Source organism: Trichoplax adhaerens, genomic scaffold (genome assembly GCF_000150275.1).
Source record: "Trichoplax adhaerens TRIADscaffold_1 genomic scaffold, whole genome shotgun sequence".
Classification (NCBI taxonomy): domain Eukaryota; kingdom Metazoa; phylum Placozoa; class Uniplacotomia; order Trichoplacea; family Trichoplacidae; genus Trichoplax; species Trichoplax adhaerens.
The window spans coordinates 238,858-258,373 of NW_002060943.1; the positions used below are offsets into that span (position 1 = coordinate 238,858).

General features: G+C 30.7%; 1 protein-coding gene across 1 annotated transcript; it reads right to left on the reverse strand.

Annotated features, from left to right (window-relative positions):
- Nucleotides 1–10,775: 10,775 nt before the first annotated feature.
- TRIADDRAFT_51275 (uncharacterized protein) lies at nucleotides 10,776–18,902 on the reverse strand (the record flags this gene model as incomplete). The annotated part of the gene is made up of 14 exons (XM_002108379.1): nucleotides 10,776–10,910; nucleotides 11,076–11,129; nucleotides 12,248–12,298; nucleotides 12,458–12,505; nucleotides 13,469–13,522; nucleotides 13,652–13,702; nucleotides 14,468–14,503; nucleotides 14,710–14,745; nucleotides 14,864–14,899; nucleotides 15,105–15,137; nucleotides 15,343–15,375; nucleotides 15,581–15,613; nucleotides 16,165–16,259; nucleotides 18,851–18,902. 14 exons carry the CDS (start codon nucleotides 18,900–18,902, stop codon nucleotides 10,776–10,778), a joined length of 747 nt encoding a protein of 248 aa, XP_002108415.1.
- Between the last annotated feature and the right edge of the window lie 614 nt (nucleotides 18,903–19,516).

Below are 19,516 nucleotides of genomic sequence, written 5' to 3' on the forward strand. Positions count from 1 at the left end.
TTCGCCTAATCTTTCAATAAAAGCGTTATTAATATTGGACTATAAAAATATTTGCGAAATATGGTTCAAGTTCATACTTTGATAGTAGAGTAGTTACAGGTGAAATTATTTTTTAATCATTTGTTCAGTAAGATCTGTATAATTACACTATTTGCAGTTCTTAACTTAAAATACAAGCAAAAGATTAAACAAATAATACTTGATTAATAAATTTACCTCATATACACACATTACATTTTTTTGTATATTAAATACGCATAAAATACTTATTCCAAAATATTCAAACTTTCTAAGATACGCTAACTTTTTAACAGTTACCTTCTGATAAATCCCTTAATTGGTGTTGCTCAACTAAACTGCAATATTTAACGAAAAAGTTGCAATTCGCCGCTATATATCTAAAAAGTGAACAAAAGAATTCATTCTTCCTAATCTATTTCTATTTAACTTTATCAGACTCCACCTACCCGTACCTAAGTATAATTATGATAAATAGATAAAATAAAATTTTCTTAGCCACAATAGGTCATTTCATACTCTGGCCCAATCTGTCAGTAAATAAAATATTTCCCTGAAATACTCATTACAACACACAACAGTGGCAAAATTAATAAAACCAAAGATCAGTAGCAATAAATCTAATTATAACGATGATATGTATTTTATTTATTCGCTAAGGCATACTATCCATTATTGTAACAGATAAATAGTAATACTGTGTTGCATCACTATATTTCAACCCTTAAGAAATTAAAAGCCGCCATCTAAAATGAAATATAATTAACTTACCTCTTTTGTTATGCTAGATTAATGTATTTGTAAATATAGTTATACTAAATACTGATTATAAGTAACGGATACACTGATCATTAGATTATATCTATGGACAATAATTTAATTTAATATAATGTTGACTTAATTGCTAAAAATGTTATATTAATTTTAAGGACGTATTTAACACCATAAAATTTTCAAAGTGAACTTTTCGTTATCAGAGAAGAGGAATGGCAGACTTTGTGTCTGACCATTTTTGACCTAAATTCTATCAAAGTATCTTGCCTAAAGTATTCACGTTCAATAGAAACTGCTATAAATAGATTAATAAAGTTATCTATTCCACACTCACTTAATTTCATCATCACGTAAACCACAATTACAATTATTGTTGACCTTATTTTTAATTGTTTCATAATATCAACAATGGTCTGATTTACCAATATCTTATTATATATCAAACAGATTTATCTTGGATTTATTCATGTGAAAGGTACGAATAAACTAAGAATCAACTGAAGAATATATAGAAGCTTAGGAAATTAATATTATGATTTACTAGATGCTTAGATAACAACAAAAATGCCTAACGGTAGCTCTATTTGTCATTATTATTATTGTCTAGAATGCCTAAGCTACTGTGTGTAAATAACTTAATAGAGAGAATGCTATCTTTACAGCAAGATACACAGCTGCAACTAGACCAATTTAAGGAGCATTATTTTACGCTCTCATTGTATTAATATTATCATGCTTTATTGCGTTTAGGAAGAAGCATAGTTGGTAGAAAATGAGGTTTATATCTATATCCTAAAAAATTTCATCATTTTTCTGTTTATAGGTTAAGGTATATGTAATTATGTTATTAATTTAACCTTTTACTTATACATCACATCAAATCATTTTGAACAATAACTGTATTATACATGCCTAATAAACAGATTGTGCGAAGAACGCATTTGGAATTCTAAAATCTATATTTAATTATGATGTCAAAATCTTTTTCTATAGTGCAGTAATAATATATTATGGTTATATAATTTTTATCTGATTATTTAAGATAGAAAATTAATACAAAATGATTTGAAAGTTTAGTTGAGTTTATCATTACTTAAACCGTTGCTTTATTATTCGAAAATTGAGTTTTAACCATCATAATTATACGAGTAGTTATAATCAATTTCAAATTTGCTACTGGCAATGACATAACATAGGTGATTGTAAACAGAAGGAAATTTTTATTTTGATCACAAGCAAGTTCATTTTTTATTACAAAAAAAATCTTAGCGAAAGAGGTGCAGGTGGATCTATCTTTCATAATTTCAATACTTGATTAAACAAATTAATTTCTGGAATTGTAAAAAGAAAGTTTCTGAAAAATTATTTTGTTTACATCTTATTGATAATTATTATAATAGAATTATTATTATAGACCACAAAATACATTTTTTTAGCAAGCAGATACTATTGTACTTAATTATATACATAAAGACAGTATGATTTCATATTTGCTTCCATTGTCTAAATGGGATAAAAACCAATAAAATTTTCCATATCATATTATAAATATCTGTAAAAATCCACTGAAATAATCATAAAGTGTACCTGCAAAGTCCTGATAATCTCTATGATTATTACCAAGACTACTTGTATTTATTATAATGAAGAACTTAATACATATGTTACCATTCTAGTATAAAACGGAACAAGAAAGCTATAAACGCGATAATAAGTAATGTCTGCTGCATATTAACATTTTATCGTTACCGCTAACGGTTAAGTATACAATCGAAATTTTTAGAACTAAAATTACCTCCCCCTGGCAATAGTTATAGGATAATCATATTTGAACAGTTACCATAATTGAGCTTACAAATTGTGGAATTATCGGAGTTCTACTCGTATATCTGTATTGTTGAATCAGACAGGATAATCATATAAGTCAACTGGTTAAGCCTTCAGAAATACCTTAATAAAGCATCTAAGAATAGATATCGAGCTAAATATCAAGGGTATTAACATACTGTAGTGCAGTCTTTCATTTAACGTTTAGCGGACACGGAAGTATTGCTATTACAAGTCATTGAAATTTCAACTAGCATCATAGCGGCATAATGCTTAAATATAGACACTTTTTTGTCTGTAAGGATTAAAGACTTATTGTTAATAAATCCTGTAACAAGATTCAAATATAGCTTATAGACTGAAATTAGCAATTCTCTAATGATCATATGGGATAAATATCATAAATAGGTGTGATAGTCAAGCCGCACAAGTATATAATAGAATTCCATTCTGTTATAATTTGTTTCTTATTTGGGTGAAGTATAGTGATCACATACAATAAAGTATCTCCTTATTTTTAGGCACCATAATCAATAGTTTATATTTTCGGTTGTGAACTATTAGACCACCTGCACCCTTTTCGAGCGTAATACCAATATTAACAAATGAAATACTAGAAAAATATGCATTGATTTAACCGCAAATTGCTCATTATGAGTCCTTAATAGAACCTTCAATTACTCTTGCTCGCCTGTAATTTAAATGATCTGATGGAAATAAATACAACTAAACTTTCACTACATTTATTACAATTTTACTCACCACTTAGTTTTATCAATAAACTATTATCTACTTCGTTATATTTACTATATTTACTTTAAGCAAATTAGCAATTTACGTGTAGAACTTTCAGTACAATTGTACTATTACTTTGATCGTGATTTGGGATGTGTATATGTCCTCTACAGTACATCTCCACATTCATTTATTTTTTTACTTACCTATCTTTACAATGACAACGCCATTAAGGTTTTAACGCTAACTAATAAGACGGTAAACAGATAATATACTTTATTATTGGCGTAAGGTACTTCAGTAAAATTGATGGCTGATAATCATTTGCTCGCCTTGTTATTTTAGAGTGTAGGAATGACTTTGGAGCATAGCATGTCATGGAGAGCCTATAGTACATATAAATGGAAAGAGGCCTGTAATTATCAGTGGTTTTTAACTCCCCCACGGAAATAATAATTGTATTCTACATCGATAGTTGAAATCTGCATTCCATTTCAATTTGCAAATTCTTTGCCCTCATGGTCTATCGTTTAGAATCATGATTCCCTAGCAGTAGAATTACTATATCTAAAATATTATTTATAGAGTAATTGTAAATTTGGCAGGTGAAACTGATTTTATTAGACTCTTATTTACTCATAAGTAGGACTGGATAAAGCAGCTTTATTTTACAATAACGGCTAAAGCAAGTATTCCAACGGAAGTAAACCAACTTCACATTGGGAATTTCCGAGAAGTAAAAACATAAATCTTTGTAACCAATTAACGAAATCTCCTAAAAGGATTATAGTATTGTTAGTCATCGAATGTAAGACCTTCTCTACACTTGCAGTATATTTTTTCGGACTACTATCGTGTCTAGACGAGTCGTTTGTATTGCTATTACCTATTTTTATTTTATTACACAAATCTGATATTTAAACTAACATTTTCATTTTGAAAAGAACGTTCATTAAATTAATTTATTTTCCGCATTGACCCTTGCCCTTATACGAAGAACTTAATGTCATCTCGTCATCCTGGCCTCTGACCCTATAAATGGTTGCAGTTTTAATATCTAGGCTAATGGATTATAATAACCAGTAATTTATTGCCTTGTATTGCTATGTATAAAATTAAAAGTAACTAAATTTGTAATCGTTATTGCACACTGCTCTGATCCGTAATAACCTCGTTATCGGTTTACCCTCAGCACTTATTGTACTGTATAATCTGATAAAATAATGTGGAATACTCGTATATCCATTAAAAAGTTACACCTTTAATGCCTTCTATTTTATAAGTTTCGGCTTATAACAAGGCCAATTCAATTGCTACGGAGAGCTGTAAGATGATTTAGTTAGAATCGAAAATAAAAATATTGTCTATTGCATTTCAGGTTGCTGTCGACAAGTTCTACAAGTTATCTAATCTAAATACTCAATTTCATTTCACCTGTTTAAATTCTAAGTAACCCTGTCATTGAAATATATTGCATGCTAATACCGTCACAATAAGAACTCTTATAAAACACCATATCCGATTTCTAATGATTTGCTCATTTTAATTGCTATCAGAATAAACTCAATTAAAATAAATAGTTACAGAAATGGAAGTAAGAAATCAACGAATGGTTGATGAAGCTATTTAAATAATTTCAGTTCATTAATTCGTGTGATAAAGTCACGTAGGATTTACCTTCGCCATTAAAAACATATTTTGAAGTAATTTACGTTTATGAGTTGTTAAAATAATTGCAAAAGGAAATGGAATTTTATTTTACAGGGTAAGAAATCTAGCGTAATGTTGGACCATACATATCATCAATCTTTTTGTACGGAATATATTGCTTTATACACGTATCGAGGGAATCACAAAAGGAATCTGTGCTAAGGACCAAGTTATAATCCACAAGTATTTTAAACCAATAACAACCCTATTACGGTAATACCAAAGTTGAAAATTGATTTTAGTTAAATTTCGTTTCTTTTCTAACTAATAAGCTCATTCTGGATTATAAATACAAGCACCACTTACAATACCTACGACTTTTAATATCCTTGCAAAGCACTATTAGATCTACTGCATCGCAGTAAACTTGGAAAATAGAGCTACTACACCGGTCTTGATCCCCTACTGTGAAAATCTATGATTGTGCTTAAAGGAAGTCAGTGTAAAACAAAATCTAAAAATCTGCAGCAATACCAAATTGTAAGCACAGTTGCAATATCAAACTATTTTCTAGAACAAATAATAAGAACTAACGACTCTATTTTCTTTTACTTTATCACATAGATAGGCTGCGCTTAGACCTAGATGTCTATGACTGCAAATACGATACCTCCGACTACAGTTGCGGATATCAATGTCAAATACTACTCCATTAAACTGTCTAGATAATAAACCGGCAAGCAACCTTCTTTAAGACGATCTTTTACCTTGCCATGTTATTCAAACTGAAAATAATAAGAAATATAGTGATCTTAACGTCGAAATCTGCAGATGCTACATCTTGACAAATCAGCGGGTAAAAAGTGTTTCCTTGAAGATATTGCATCTAATAATCAGCTATTCCTAATTACGTGTAGAACTCGAATATAGGCGGCTAAGGATTAACGTATGATAGAAAACTCTGTTGCATGAGCTCAAAAATTATTACAACATGCATTTCTTTTTCTATGATTTTTATCTACTGTTATGGTACAAAACCTGCTATGTACTCCTACCATAATGTAAACGCTGAACGTGGGATTACTTGAGCAATAACTGCGTAATGAGCGCTACCATCCGCGACGCTATTACTAGCCACAGAATAAACTTTTGCTCATAAACTAGTATTTTTTCTTTTAACAGGAATGAATGCTACAATACGGTATCAATCCATCTCATTAGTTTCATGCTGTTGTACAATCTTGTTCTTTATTGTTGTTATTTCTTAAATAAATTGAAAGAATCGGACTGACCGACATGCTATCAAAATAAAAGACTTGGTGGGCAATGTTAAGCTAACGTGCAGTCTTGTTGTTGTTGTTGTTGTTTATTGCTGTTATTTCTTAAATAAATTGAAGGAATTTGACCGATCGAAATACTACCAAAATAAATTACTTGATGGGCAATGTTAAGCTAACGTGCAATCTTGTTGTTTATCGTTGTAATTTTTAAACATATTTTAGCCAGAAAAATAAGACGTGGCATGATGATATGGTAATGTTATTAAAAAAATGTCCGTAAGTGGAAGCCTGGATCGCCCGAGTCAAATACCTTACGGCTTTGATTGAGAATGTTCGGAAATTAGTTGGATGCTAGGCTGAGCTCAGTATCACTTATTCGCAACTTGGTTTATACCGATTTTATCACAAATAATAATTAAAATTGGCAATACCTCACCTCATAAACATTTTGCAGTAATAGTTTACTCGACGAGAAATGCACAAAGGTGAAGATCTTACTAATCAAAACTATTCTTGGGAGAACATGGAAGGCTTTTTTTACACATGGTACCGAACTATAGTTTCCAATCATGTCAGAGCAACATCGTCTTTAAATATTGCCGACAATATCCTTGATGACAATGATTTACTCATAAACAATTTCTTTATTTTACATTGAATATGATTGTTGTTAAAATGGCACACTGAGATTCCATAGAAGAATGCAGAAAAAATAGAATCTTTTCTGTAGGAGTCATTTGCATAGCGTAAAGGAAAAGCCTTTCACTCTATTTGTCCTAATGGTGAACTGTCCTTTCCTGGCCGAGCTAAGAAAAATGGACATTTCAAAAAGTAAAATTGATCACAATCAAAAAAATTTAGAAGGTTGTTAAACATTATACAATATACTAGATAGGATAAATTTTAAAAATTGAATACTGTTACCACACTATGAGCAACGAAAATGCATAACTCGTATCATTTTTAATACTAACACTAAAGGCGAATGAATTGCCAATTTGGTCAGTTTTCAACTCTCTAGTTTAAACTAAGAACGACTCATGGAGAAAAATTAATCCCTGCACTCTAATTTGCTGCTTAGGGACTCCTTATCAAAAGCAATTTTCATCGATAAAATTGATAATTTTTACAGTAGCATGGGAGTTTTCCGATGCCTCCATCATGGTTGCATCTGTTTAACTTGCACTTGGAAATAAAGGGAGTAATAACTGAGACTTTCCGGTCTCCCCATTTACTCTCTCTCTCTCTCTCTCCCTACTATATAATCCCCGGGGATTAGAGAGAGAAAGTAGACGGTGGAAAAAGGATTAATACTTTACTTAAGTAGTTTCTGGTCATAAAGAGAAACCAAAATACGAAAAAATAAATTTTGCAAAAGAACCAAGAATTGAAACCCGTTTCGTTCTGAAATCAATGTTCTAGATTTTACAAGTGCAGTATTTTGATGGTTAACTTAATTGATGATCCATAGGTCATCAATAATGATTTAACAATTCACACAAATACTTCAATTTGGATTTCTTTTGAAATCTGCATACTTCCACTTATTCTTATAAAAGATATATCTAAATTTATTCCTAGCCAATTAACGAGAGAGAATTCTATAGTAGCTTTAGCGCGATAGTTGTAAACCTATTTCAACAAGGAGAACTAGAGCAAACTTTCAGCTTAGAGATGTGCATCACCTTATGATCAGGATCCCGACAGAACAGTGAATTCACACAAATCTTTCACTTTGGGCATCGTTTTAAAATCTAAACACTTCCATTAATTCTTAAAACGTCAAGATAAAATCCAAATCTATTCCAACATGGTGAGCTGGAGAGAATTCTGTATTAGCTTTAGCACTGCATATGTAAATCGATTCAAACAAAAAGAACCGAAGCCATCTTCAGGCTACTGGATATCAGGAACATTATCATCGGGATTTCTGTAGAACAGCAAACACCACATATGTGTAGAATATCTTAAGCTAGACAACATTTCTTTTAAAAGTTGGTTTCTTCATCAAGTATGTGAGTTTACTAGAGCTGAGATATCTACAAAGTATTCTTATTACTCAATTTAACGGATAGTCGATGATTAAAAAATATTCTTTACAAGTCCAAATTGCTAACTCCTATGTTTAAAGCTTACTCTACATTATTTAATGTATAGAGACTCGCGAAAGTCTGTTGAGACCGGCTTCCTCATATGCGAGAAATTCTCCTTGATAATATATCCTATTTAGTTTTCCTCAGCTATTTTTAAATCTTTCTGTTGTCAATATACAATCAATCTCGTGTATTTAGCCATGAGGATTAGCTCTTTTGCAGAAGTCAGTTCCTTTCACGATCTAGATTAAATCATTGTAGAGAGACTCGCAAAAGCGTGATTGAGCAAGGAGCCCTGAGATAGTTGACTCTATTTCATGTACGGTCTTCTTGACCTTACTGCTGTAGTATAAATTAAGCCTTATTAATATTGGTAGTAATCCCTTCTAATAAGTAAAAATTTTAAATGTTTTGACGTTATACGAAGCCTGTACTTGATGAAATATCAATTTACTGCAATTATCCATGAGCTAACTTCGCTGTGTAAGACTACTTACAGACCAATTTCTTTCTTGATCAAAATTAATCCATGTACAGAGACTTCCAAAAGTACAATTTGATCAAGAAATTATAAGGTACGAGAAAATGCATGACTGAGAAATTCCTCTTGGCGATATACGTATTCTATACGGTCTTATTGATATTATTACTGTAGTAAGTCAAGATTTTTTAAACATCATGTTGTGATGCATAGACAGAGTTAAGGAAATATCAAGTTAATGTAATTGCCCACGAGCTGGCTTTTCTTTGTAAGACCCTTTGTATAAGACCAGTTGCTCTCTTAACATCTTGCTGCTAGTCATAGACAGAAATCAATGAAATATCTAGTGCAAATTAATGCACATTATTCACGAGCTAGCTTCTCTGTAAAAACCTTTTACAGGCTCATTTCTCTCAATCCAAAGTAATCAGTATAAACAAACTTTCAAAAGTGCGATTTGACCAAAGAAACTTAAGGTACAAGGAATGCCTCCATGACAGTGTATAATCAGTTCCGTCTTATTGGAAAGTAACTATTTCGCTTAGTAATGATTAATCATAATCCATTCTAGTAAGTAAAGATCGCTAACATCATGTTGTTATACGTAGATTGCATTTCACGAGCTTTGCAAAGTCTAGTAATCAAGCAGTCTAAGTAATGCCTGCTCTTTTTGTGAATTGTATCAGAAAGAACGTCCAAGGAGTACAAGTAGAATCGATTTACTTGTCGATTTCCATTAGAAAGGCACATACTTACGGAGCACTACTCGATCTCATAAAGTGTTCAGTTGACATGTTCTAAAAGTATTATCATATAAGAAATGAACTGTGATCAACTAAACTACAGTACAACAAGGTTATATTTGCTCCGTTTTCAATGTGCTGCCACGTTATGATTAAACAAGGTAAAGTGACTTTTCATGATATTTCTAGTCCATTTCAGTAACTATGAGTGTAATAAAAGCATTCTTAATTAAGTATCCATTTTTTCAATGCCAACCCTAACCTTAACTTTTACTTATACTGTGGCTTTAGCCTTTTTTGTATGACATATCTCGGCTTGTAGCAGATACCCATCAAAACTGCCAATTTACTGCTCCATCTTGGCTATGCAATTCTTCACACGGAGTCAATAGAAATATGCTTTCTTGAGTTTATTGTAATTAATTACGTGTCACTATAAGTAGTAGTAAGAGTTTTAACTTTTACTTATTCTAGGCCGTTAGCGTTTTTCCGTACAACATATTGCAGCTTGTAGCTGATACCGATTAAAAAACTGTCAATTTACTGCTAAATCGTAGTTATGTAATTTTTCACATGCACTCCATCAAAACATGCTTTCTTAATGCTTTCATAGATTACTGGTCAAAAATCGAGTCATTCTACTATTTACTCAATTGTAATATTGCATAGCAACTCGAGAAGAAAATATTGCACAACAGGAATACGAGTAAAGACTTCTTTTATTTCATTGGTAATTCTTATATGATCTTATTTCGCTAGAGAGCTAATACGTAGACGCCTAGTTCAATACATTCACATAGTTTATGGCATCAATTTGTATAACTTGATTATCGTTATTTTCTTCCACTACTATACTTATTGGCATCTGTATGGTTGCTTTCGCTTAAATAATGACTATAGATCATGACTATATCATTTGAATTTATGTATTACGATTGATAGATTAAGGCTAAAGTATCTACGGAAGATGGATAGTTGAGAATAACATATAAACAACATGACTACCTCAACGATAGACAACTGCAGTAGTAAAGCATGTAGCCAATACGAGATAAAGCTATAGCATTATTATCCACACTTGGTCAATCTAACTGGAGATTTTGTTACACATTTGAATTACCATTAACCGTTCAATGGGAAAGGAGGATGTTGGATAATCCTTCGGTTGAGACTTTCAAGCCATTTTTTCCGATCGACTAGATAAATCACCAAGGAAAATTTTCTTAAATGGGTTAGAGTTAGGTATGTAAGATAGCCTTTTGTGACCTCTTTTAAAAGGGATAAATCCTTGCTTTCTTGTATCTCTCTGCTACAGTGAGGATAAAATAAAGCCATGTTTACATTAAGTAAGCTAGGATTAGCATTTTTGTAATGAACTTAAAAATACTGAAGATTTCATCGAATAACTTCTCTATAATATATACCATTCATCTGTAACTAGGTATCACTTATTTATTATCGACATGAGACTTACTGAAAACCAAGATACTACATTCTTTGCTTCCGATTTCTCACTATCATCATCTTGCTATCAATAATAATGCATGAAGAAAGAAATTGGTTAACATTAATGGCAATCGATCATGATTTTGATACCTACGCAAATTATTCTCTACTATTACAAATTTACAATTAGCAGTTTGCATTAACCGTTTTTAACCAGATGTGTACGAATCGATCAAAAAATGGCAATAACAGTTAATTACGTGATCACAACTCGGGGCTAGGGTTCCTAATTCTAGCTTGTTGTTATTAGTCTATTTTACAAATTTTCTAGAACAAATTTAAGGTAACTAATGAATCGCTTCAATTTGGGTCTATAAACCCTTGTTTCTACGATGGTTGATGCCAGAAAAGTACAGTAAGAGGTCTACAGAATTTGCTAAGATATGATTAAACGTAAGTACGATATCATCAACATTTTTATTAATGCAGATCAAATATATTTGTAATAGATGATTTTCTCTCTTATTAAATACAAGAAAGGGTTTTTTCAAAATGCGATGATAACCTCTCCTAAATATTGAAAGTGGTAATATTCCTATCAATCAGTCTTTTTCTCCTACATAGTTACTTCTTGGAACAACTAGTATATACTATGGAGTATGCCGAATCTTTTAAATATTACTTTACGCCAGATTAATTCAATCTTTTTTAGTCTAAATTATTCCTTCAATTTCTAGTATACAAATAAGCTAAAGCACTGCTGTACGTATATTCGCATAATTAATAACTCTTTATAACAGATTAAATAGGTTTTAAATTCTTTGCTCTTTCGTTAAGTACATTAATTGGTCTTTCAAAATCCGATCATAGCCTATCCTAATATTTAAGAGTTTAATATTCCTACAAATCAGTATTATTCTTCTATAATAGTTGATCCTTAAAATAGCTAGTTTAAACAAAAAGGACTATGTTGCATCGATTGAACATTCCCTTACAGGAGATAAAATCTGTTACAATCTATCATTTACCCTTTACTTAAATAGAATCTTACGAGTATCGAAATCAGATAATAGCCTATTCTAAATATTTAACCTTTGTTAATAAGTTTACAAAATTGCTACTTGAGTATCACAGAACTGTTAGTATAAGCTATAAACTATGAATTCAATATTTTTTGTGGAAATGAAATCGATCATTTACCCTTTTCTTAAATAGAATCATTGGAATTTCAGAATCAGATGATGGGCCATCCTAAATATTTAACATTTCGACATATCTGATAAGCGTTTCTCATCAATTATAACGATTCTATAAATTTCTATACTGCACTGCAGTATGGCTAATATAAACTAAAAACAGTATGTTGAACATTATCTATTGGAAAGGGAGTTTATATAACCTATCATTTACCCTCTTCCATATAATAATCGGGCGTTTAGAATCAGCTGATTGGCTATCCTAAATATTTAATATTTCGACATACCACATAAGTTTTTCTCAGTAATCATAACAAGCCTACTAAATTCCTACACTAAACCACAGAACGGCAAATATAGAGTAAGAATTATGTATTGAACATTTTCCATCAGAGACTAATCTTTTATAGCCTATCATTTATCCTCTTCTTAAATAGGATCATTGGAGTTTTAGAATCAGATGATAGGCTATTCTAAATGTTTAATATTTTGACATGCCTGATGAGCATTTCTTACTAATCATTAACCGCAGAACGGCTAATATACTCTTAAACTAAGAACTAAGTAGTAAATATTTTCTATTTGGAGGCTAAATCTTTAATATCCTATCATTTGCTCTATTTTTGAATAGATTAATTGAAGTTTTAGAATCGGATGATAGCTTATCGTAAATATTTAGGGTTTTGGCATACCGGGTGAGTATTTCTATAAGATCATGTTAAGCCTACGCAACTACTACACTAGTATAAAGTGAAAGGCTGTATTTTAGTTTATTGAGAGATCAGATGGCTACTATTTTATACTTGAGTATTTTCCTAAAGTAAACGAATGGGTTATTAAATTTCGATAATGATTCTATCCTTTAATATCATAAAACTTTGATATGCTATACTATCTCGGTATCCCTTTCTTAGCCTATTTTTTACTAATTAAAAATTAATTATATACAGAGGTGATAATCATACACGTAAGCGTTTTCGGCAATAAGATTTGTCGGTAGGCTCGAAACGGTTCGTAAAATCATATGATAAATTTATAAAACATCTAACTAGTTTAGGAGTTGCTGTAATGAAATTATTAATTTAAATCGTAACGATTTAACTCCTTATCTTAATTTAAAAATAGCCTTGTAATACGGGATAGTACACTTTGAATACAGATAGCATTGACGGGACTTATTTTCAAATGCATCATCAGATAATGTAGACCCTATTGCGTGATTTACCTCTTTCTTGAATAAGGGAGTGTCAGCTTTCTCCGAGAGTTCACCATCTTGATCCTGCGATTTTAAACAAAAATAAAGCTATGTTATTGATGCGAAGCAGTTTTATAATCATACTTGGTCAACAAATTGCGATTCTGCGTAAAATGTTATTTCAGTTAATCTGGTTCTCGGTACACAATTTACCTCTTTTTTAAATAAGGGATGGCCATAAAGTATAGAATTTCCGTTTTGAGCCTTTTAATAACATATTCAAAAGATAGCTATGTCAGCCGTGTAAAATCCTTTATAAAAATTGTTGACTAAATCTTTAAAATGTAATTTCCTTTTAAAATATAATTACAGAATTATTAAAGCTACTTCTTTCTTAAATAAGAGATTGCCTATTAGTGGGTTATATTTATCCTTTATGAAGATAATGATAAAATCGCAATAGAAATTAACTATATAGTAAAGGAGGAATGTCTACAATCGCTCTTGATATTGTAGATATTCAGGCAATATAGTATGTGACATCGTACAATGTACGAATGAAATTATGGCGTACTGGGAAATAAACACGTTTAAATATGATTCGCTATTATCACTGCTATCTTCCAAGTACTGCATTTGCAAGTAGCTTCATAAGATAGTTTAATAATGCATTCAATTGCAACAGTGTATAGCTCGTGAAATGAATTAAAATAAATGCTTTGAGTAATCAACATCTTTGCGTGTATTCAATAAAAACTGCCATTAATCTATTTTATATCCACTTATTATTTATATACTATAACATTAATAAGAAATAGCGTTATGATTCGCTAATAAAAGCAGTAAAATTTCTATCAAGGTTATTGTTAACTTATATCTATTCTGAACAAAGCATGCCCTATTTGAGAATCCTATCCATTTGCATTAAGGGTGTAGATAACTTATACATTTTAAATAACCCTAAGATACTATACAATTTAGCCGTTAGCATACTCAGTACAGTTACTATCGAATTTATAGTTAACTTACGTCTTTTCTGAACAAAGCATACCCATCTTGAGAATCCTACATAAGAGATAACACAATCGTCACTATATGTATATTCTGTTAATTATAATATCGTTAACTATGGAAACTGTTTAACTATCAGCTCGTATACAATTGCATTAAAGGTGTAGATAACTTATGCTTTTTAAGTAACCCTTAGATACTATACAATTTAGCCGTTAGTATACACAGTACAGTTGCTATCAAATTTATAGTTAACTTACATCTTTTCTGAACAAAGCATGTCCTGGTTGAGAATCCTATACAATTACATTAAGGGTGTAGTTAACTTACGTTTTTTAAGTAACCCTTAAATGCTATACAATTCAGCCGTTAGCATACACAGTACAGTTACTATCGAATTTATAGTTAACTTACGTCTTTTCTGAACAAAGCATACCCATCTTGAGAATCCTACATAGCAGATAACACAATCGTCACTATATGTATATTCTGTTAATTATAATATCGTTAACTATGGAAACTGTTTAACTATTAGCTCGTCTACAATGCATTAAAGGTGTAGATAACTTATGTTTTTTAAGTAACCCTTAGATGCTATACAATTTAGCCGTTAGCATACACAGTACAGTTGCTATCGAATTTATAGTTAACTTACATCTTTTCTAAACAAAGGATACCCTTGAGAATCCTACATAAGAGATAACACAATTGTCACTATATATATATTCTGTTAATTATAATATCGTTAACTACGGAAACTGTTTAACTATTAGCTCGTCTACAATGCATTAAAGGTGTAGATAACTTATGTTTTTTAAGTAACCCTTAGGTGCTATACAATTTAGCCGTTAGCATACACAGTACAGTTGCTATCGAATTTATAGTTAACTTACATCTTTTCTGAACAAAGGATACCCTTGAGAATCCTACATAAGAGATAACACAATCGTCACTATATATATATTCTGTTAACTATAATATCGTTAACTATGGAAACTGTTTAACTATTAGCTCGTCTACAATGCATTAAAGGTGTAGATAACTTATGTTTTTTAAGTAACCCTTAGATGCTATACAATTTAGCCGTTAGCATACACAGTACAGTTGCTATCGAATTTATAGTTAACTTACATCTTTTCTGAACAAAGCATACCCTTGAGAATCCTACGTAGCAGATAACACAATTATCACTGTATATATATACATTTTTCGATTAATTATAATATCGTTAACTACGGAAATTGTTTAACTATCAGCTGGTGTACAATTGCATTAAGAGTGTAGATAACTTATATTTTTTAAATAATCCTTAGATACTGTACAATTTAGCTGTTAGCATACAGTACACACTCAGTTGCTATCAAATTTGTAATCAACTTATATTTTTCGGAACAAAGCATTCCCTATTTGAGAATCCTACATAGGAGATAACACAATTATCACCTTATATGTTTTTTATTAATTATTTAAATGTATTAGCTAATTTAGGATGAAAAAAGTTACTGGATAAAGGGAATTGCTACTTTATAAGGATAGTCCATGATTTGATAAATTATACACCGTAAGGCAATATCAAAGCCATGATCACCAGTAAGTTTGACAAATCGAGTAATGCGCTTATAAAATAATCACTTATGGCCAAAACTTATCCAAAATTGTTTAACACCATACTTTCTACAGCATGAGATTATAATTACAACTACTGAGTTATTTACCAAATCTTCCTTCTTAAAAAGCGGGTAACCAATCATTAACTTAGGCTCTGTTTTCTTTGGTTTTTTGCTCTTTTCATCAGTATTCTTGCTGATTGCTAAAGAAGTATAATCATTGAAAGTATTTCATTCATTAAGCACTAAAAAATTAGTTTAATGAGAAGTGACAGATAGATAGCTGTTAGGATAAATTGATATTCTATGTAGAGTTTAAAAAGATTCAAAAAAACCATTTTGCTTTTATTCGGGTATATACTCTATTTTAGCAGCTAAAAGCACCATTAATGTTTATTATCGACCGATGAACTTACTATCGTAAGAATACCAAGATCTGATTTAGAAACTGTGTAAATAAGATGTGCAGCTTATACGATCTTAATAATGCAAAATTGATAGAATGAAAGTATATCTTTTAATATTATCATTAACACTCTTAATTTGTGTGTCCATGCGTCTGTAATGCTAATCTAAATGCTAAATTAACATTATGGATTTCTTTACCTAAAAGGACAAAAGTGATCACTGATATTTTTATACAATTATAATACAGATAATGGATAATTTGGCTCTGTTACTTTCTACTTCCTACCAAAAGTTTTTAAGAAGGATGGTTTTACTTTATTTGCATCAGGAGTTTCTGATGAGACTATAAAAGGCTGGTACCTGTAGACCACTTTTTATTTAGTTATTCTGTTAGTTAGTCAACTAGTTTGTCAATTACTAATGAATTGGCGAGAATATAATCTTGGTTGTCAACTTTTCTTCAGTAATAAATAGTAGTAATTCTCTGACTATATTGTCTACACCATCACTGACGCTATAACTATACTATAGTATTCAGTCGTTGGAAGTGAACTATTTGGTGATATAGCTAATCTCATCTCTCTAAGTCAGTAAGAGGTGTTTTTCGTTAGCGTTAGCGTGTGTGGACTCACTTAGTCACTAGCAGTGTGTGAAAACCGGTACTTAATTAAAGACCGCTTAATTGAACGTCTATTACCATCACAGGTAGGAGTACATAATAAGGATGTAATAAGCCAAATTTTAATATAGTCGCAATATAACAGATAAACTTGAGAATTAAGTGTTGAGCAGTATAACTTGATAATAAGCAATTTACTGAGATGGTAGTAATATTTTAAATGATTCCAATACATCACCAAATATATTGTATACTATTCTTGACAAAGACCATGATGACTATAATACGGAACCATATACTGTGAAGTAGAGGTTATATTAATTAATTATTCATTTTAACTAGTCAATATACAACAAAACTTGCGTGCATTATCTAATCGTTCCGGTATCATTATGATTGATTAACAGTATGGTATTATGCAGTAAAGTTAATACATTTGTAATAAATATAAATGCCTATCCAAATGAAACCGTCGATTGATTAATGAGTAGCGCATACTAGATTGGAACTGAGCAATGACAATTGAATGCTCACACTATTACCAGAGACGAGCGATGGGCGAAAAAAATAGAAATAACGAAAATAAGCGAGCAAATATTGCTCTGGCTGCATAATAAAGAATGGTGCACACACAAAAAAAAATTGAAATATGGCAATTCTTCTCATCAAAATCTTGAAAAAAAAATAGAATCAGTAAAATTTGACCTTTTTTCTTGTTTAAAGTTCATAATGGGATAACTATAATAAAACGATTTCTATAAATTTTTAATGTCGACGCCTGTATATTACTTGTACTTCATGCTCAATGGAACAGTAAGATGGAGACTTAAAATAGGTTAGTTGATTAATATCAGATTTCTATCAATCGCTCACTAATATAAAATTATTTTCAAATGTTAAATTGCTGATATAAAGAAAGGTGCATGAAAATGAGATTAACAAGATATTACTGTTAACCGATAACCGATAGATTGAACTGGAGAAAGAAGTGACAGAGACTTATACTTTAATAAAGTTGTTAATAACTATCAAATATTGTACCCGTAAATATGGTGAGTAAAATTATTAAGCAATTAGCAGGAATCTGCTAATATTTAACGCTTTATATCTGTAGCAAGGAAGCTAAGACACTGGGTCGGTGATGAATCGAAGACGATAGTAGTAAAACTAAAATTCTAATTGTTATGGTGCTAAGATATTTAAAAGTACTAAGATTATCGACATACAGTAAGAAGTCCTTGGTTAAAAATTTCTATTTTACAAGTAGAAAAGTATCTTAGAATTTGAACGGTGGAAAACAAATTACTTCAAATAAAAATCTAAGCGCTAGTTTAATGCTCAAAACGATAAGTACATAACCACCTATTTCAATAGTTAGGAGCAATGTGACAATTTTTTTTCATTAAAAGACTCACATTTAGTAAGAATGGAGACTATAAAATGTTATCTTGAATATTATGTCAGATTATTGGAATATTTTTAAACATTTCTAAAATAACGACTGTAAAACTTTACTAAGTATGGTAAATTGAGACATTTACGACGTTAATGTCAAAAAATAGAGATCTTTAAGTTCGATTAGATCAATTCGATTAAATTGATAGTTTAAGATATATAAATGTAAGCGCACATGTTTGCCAATTAACTAGTTGCGATGTACAGTAGAAATAGTTGAAAGTTTGATTATGCTATTATTCATAGGTCACAACAGTTCCATACGTAGCCAATTTAAACCAATAAATAAAACTACTTTCATCGTTAACCTACCTCTGCAGCTGACAGCAACAACTAGTAAGGTAAAGACCAAGATTGTTCTCATGATGAATCAAACAAGGTAACCACTGTAGTCTAGATTATAAAATATGATACAACGTTAAGATTCGTAAAACCTTCATTTATGAGTGAATGATCTGTAATAAATTTGTTATAAAGTGTTAATTACCTAAAGTGATAAGAGAAAATTATATCTATGCTTTAGGAAGAACAAAGAATAGTGAAGGAGAATATCAAAGTGATTAATTCTATGGTTTACAAATGCACTTTTGAGGGAGTGAGATAATGTATAGGATACCCCTTTCATTAGAATTTGAATAATAATTTTCGTGCATAAGTATAGTTATAAGAATAAGAATGTTGCTTTTATCTATTTTAATAGGATATCGAGTTGCAGTATTGAAAAAATTTCAACTCTCCCTATGCATCCTATGAGAAATGAAATAATCTACCCAATATCGGATTGATCCTTTTAATCTATCTATATAGCCAAGATGTCAATCTACCTACGGGATTCTCTAATATTCAAAATTGAAAACAGGCAAAGAAATAGCTTACATCGATTTTCAAAATTTGTCAGTTTGATGGAGGCTATTCGTCCTTAGCAATTTCCAATGGTAAAACTGGAATTTAAAATTTGTAGGATCGAATTACGAAGTA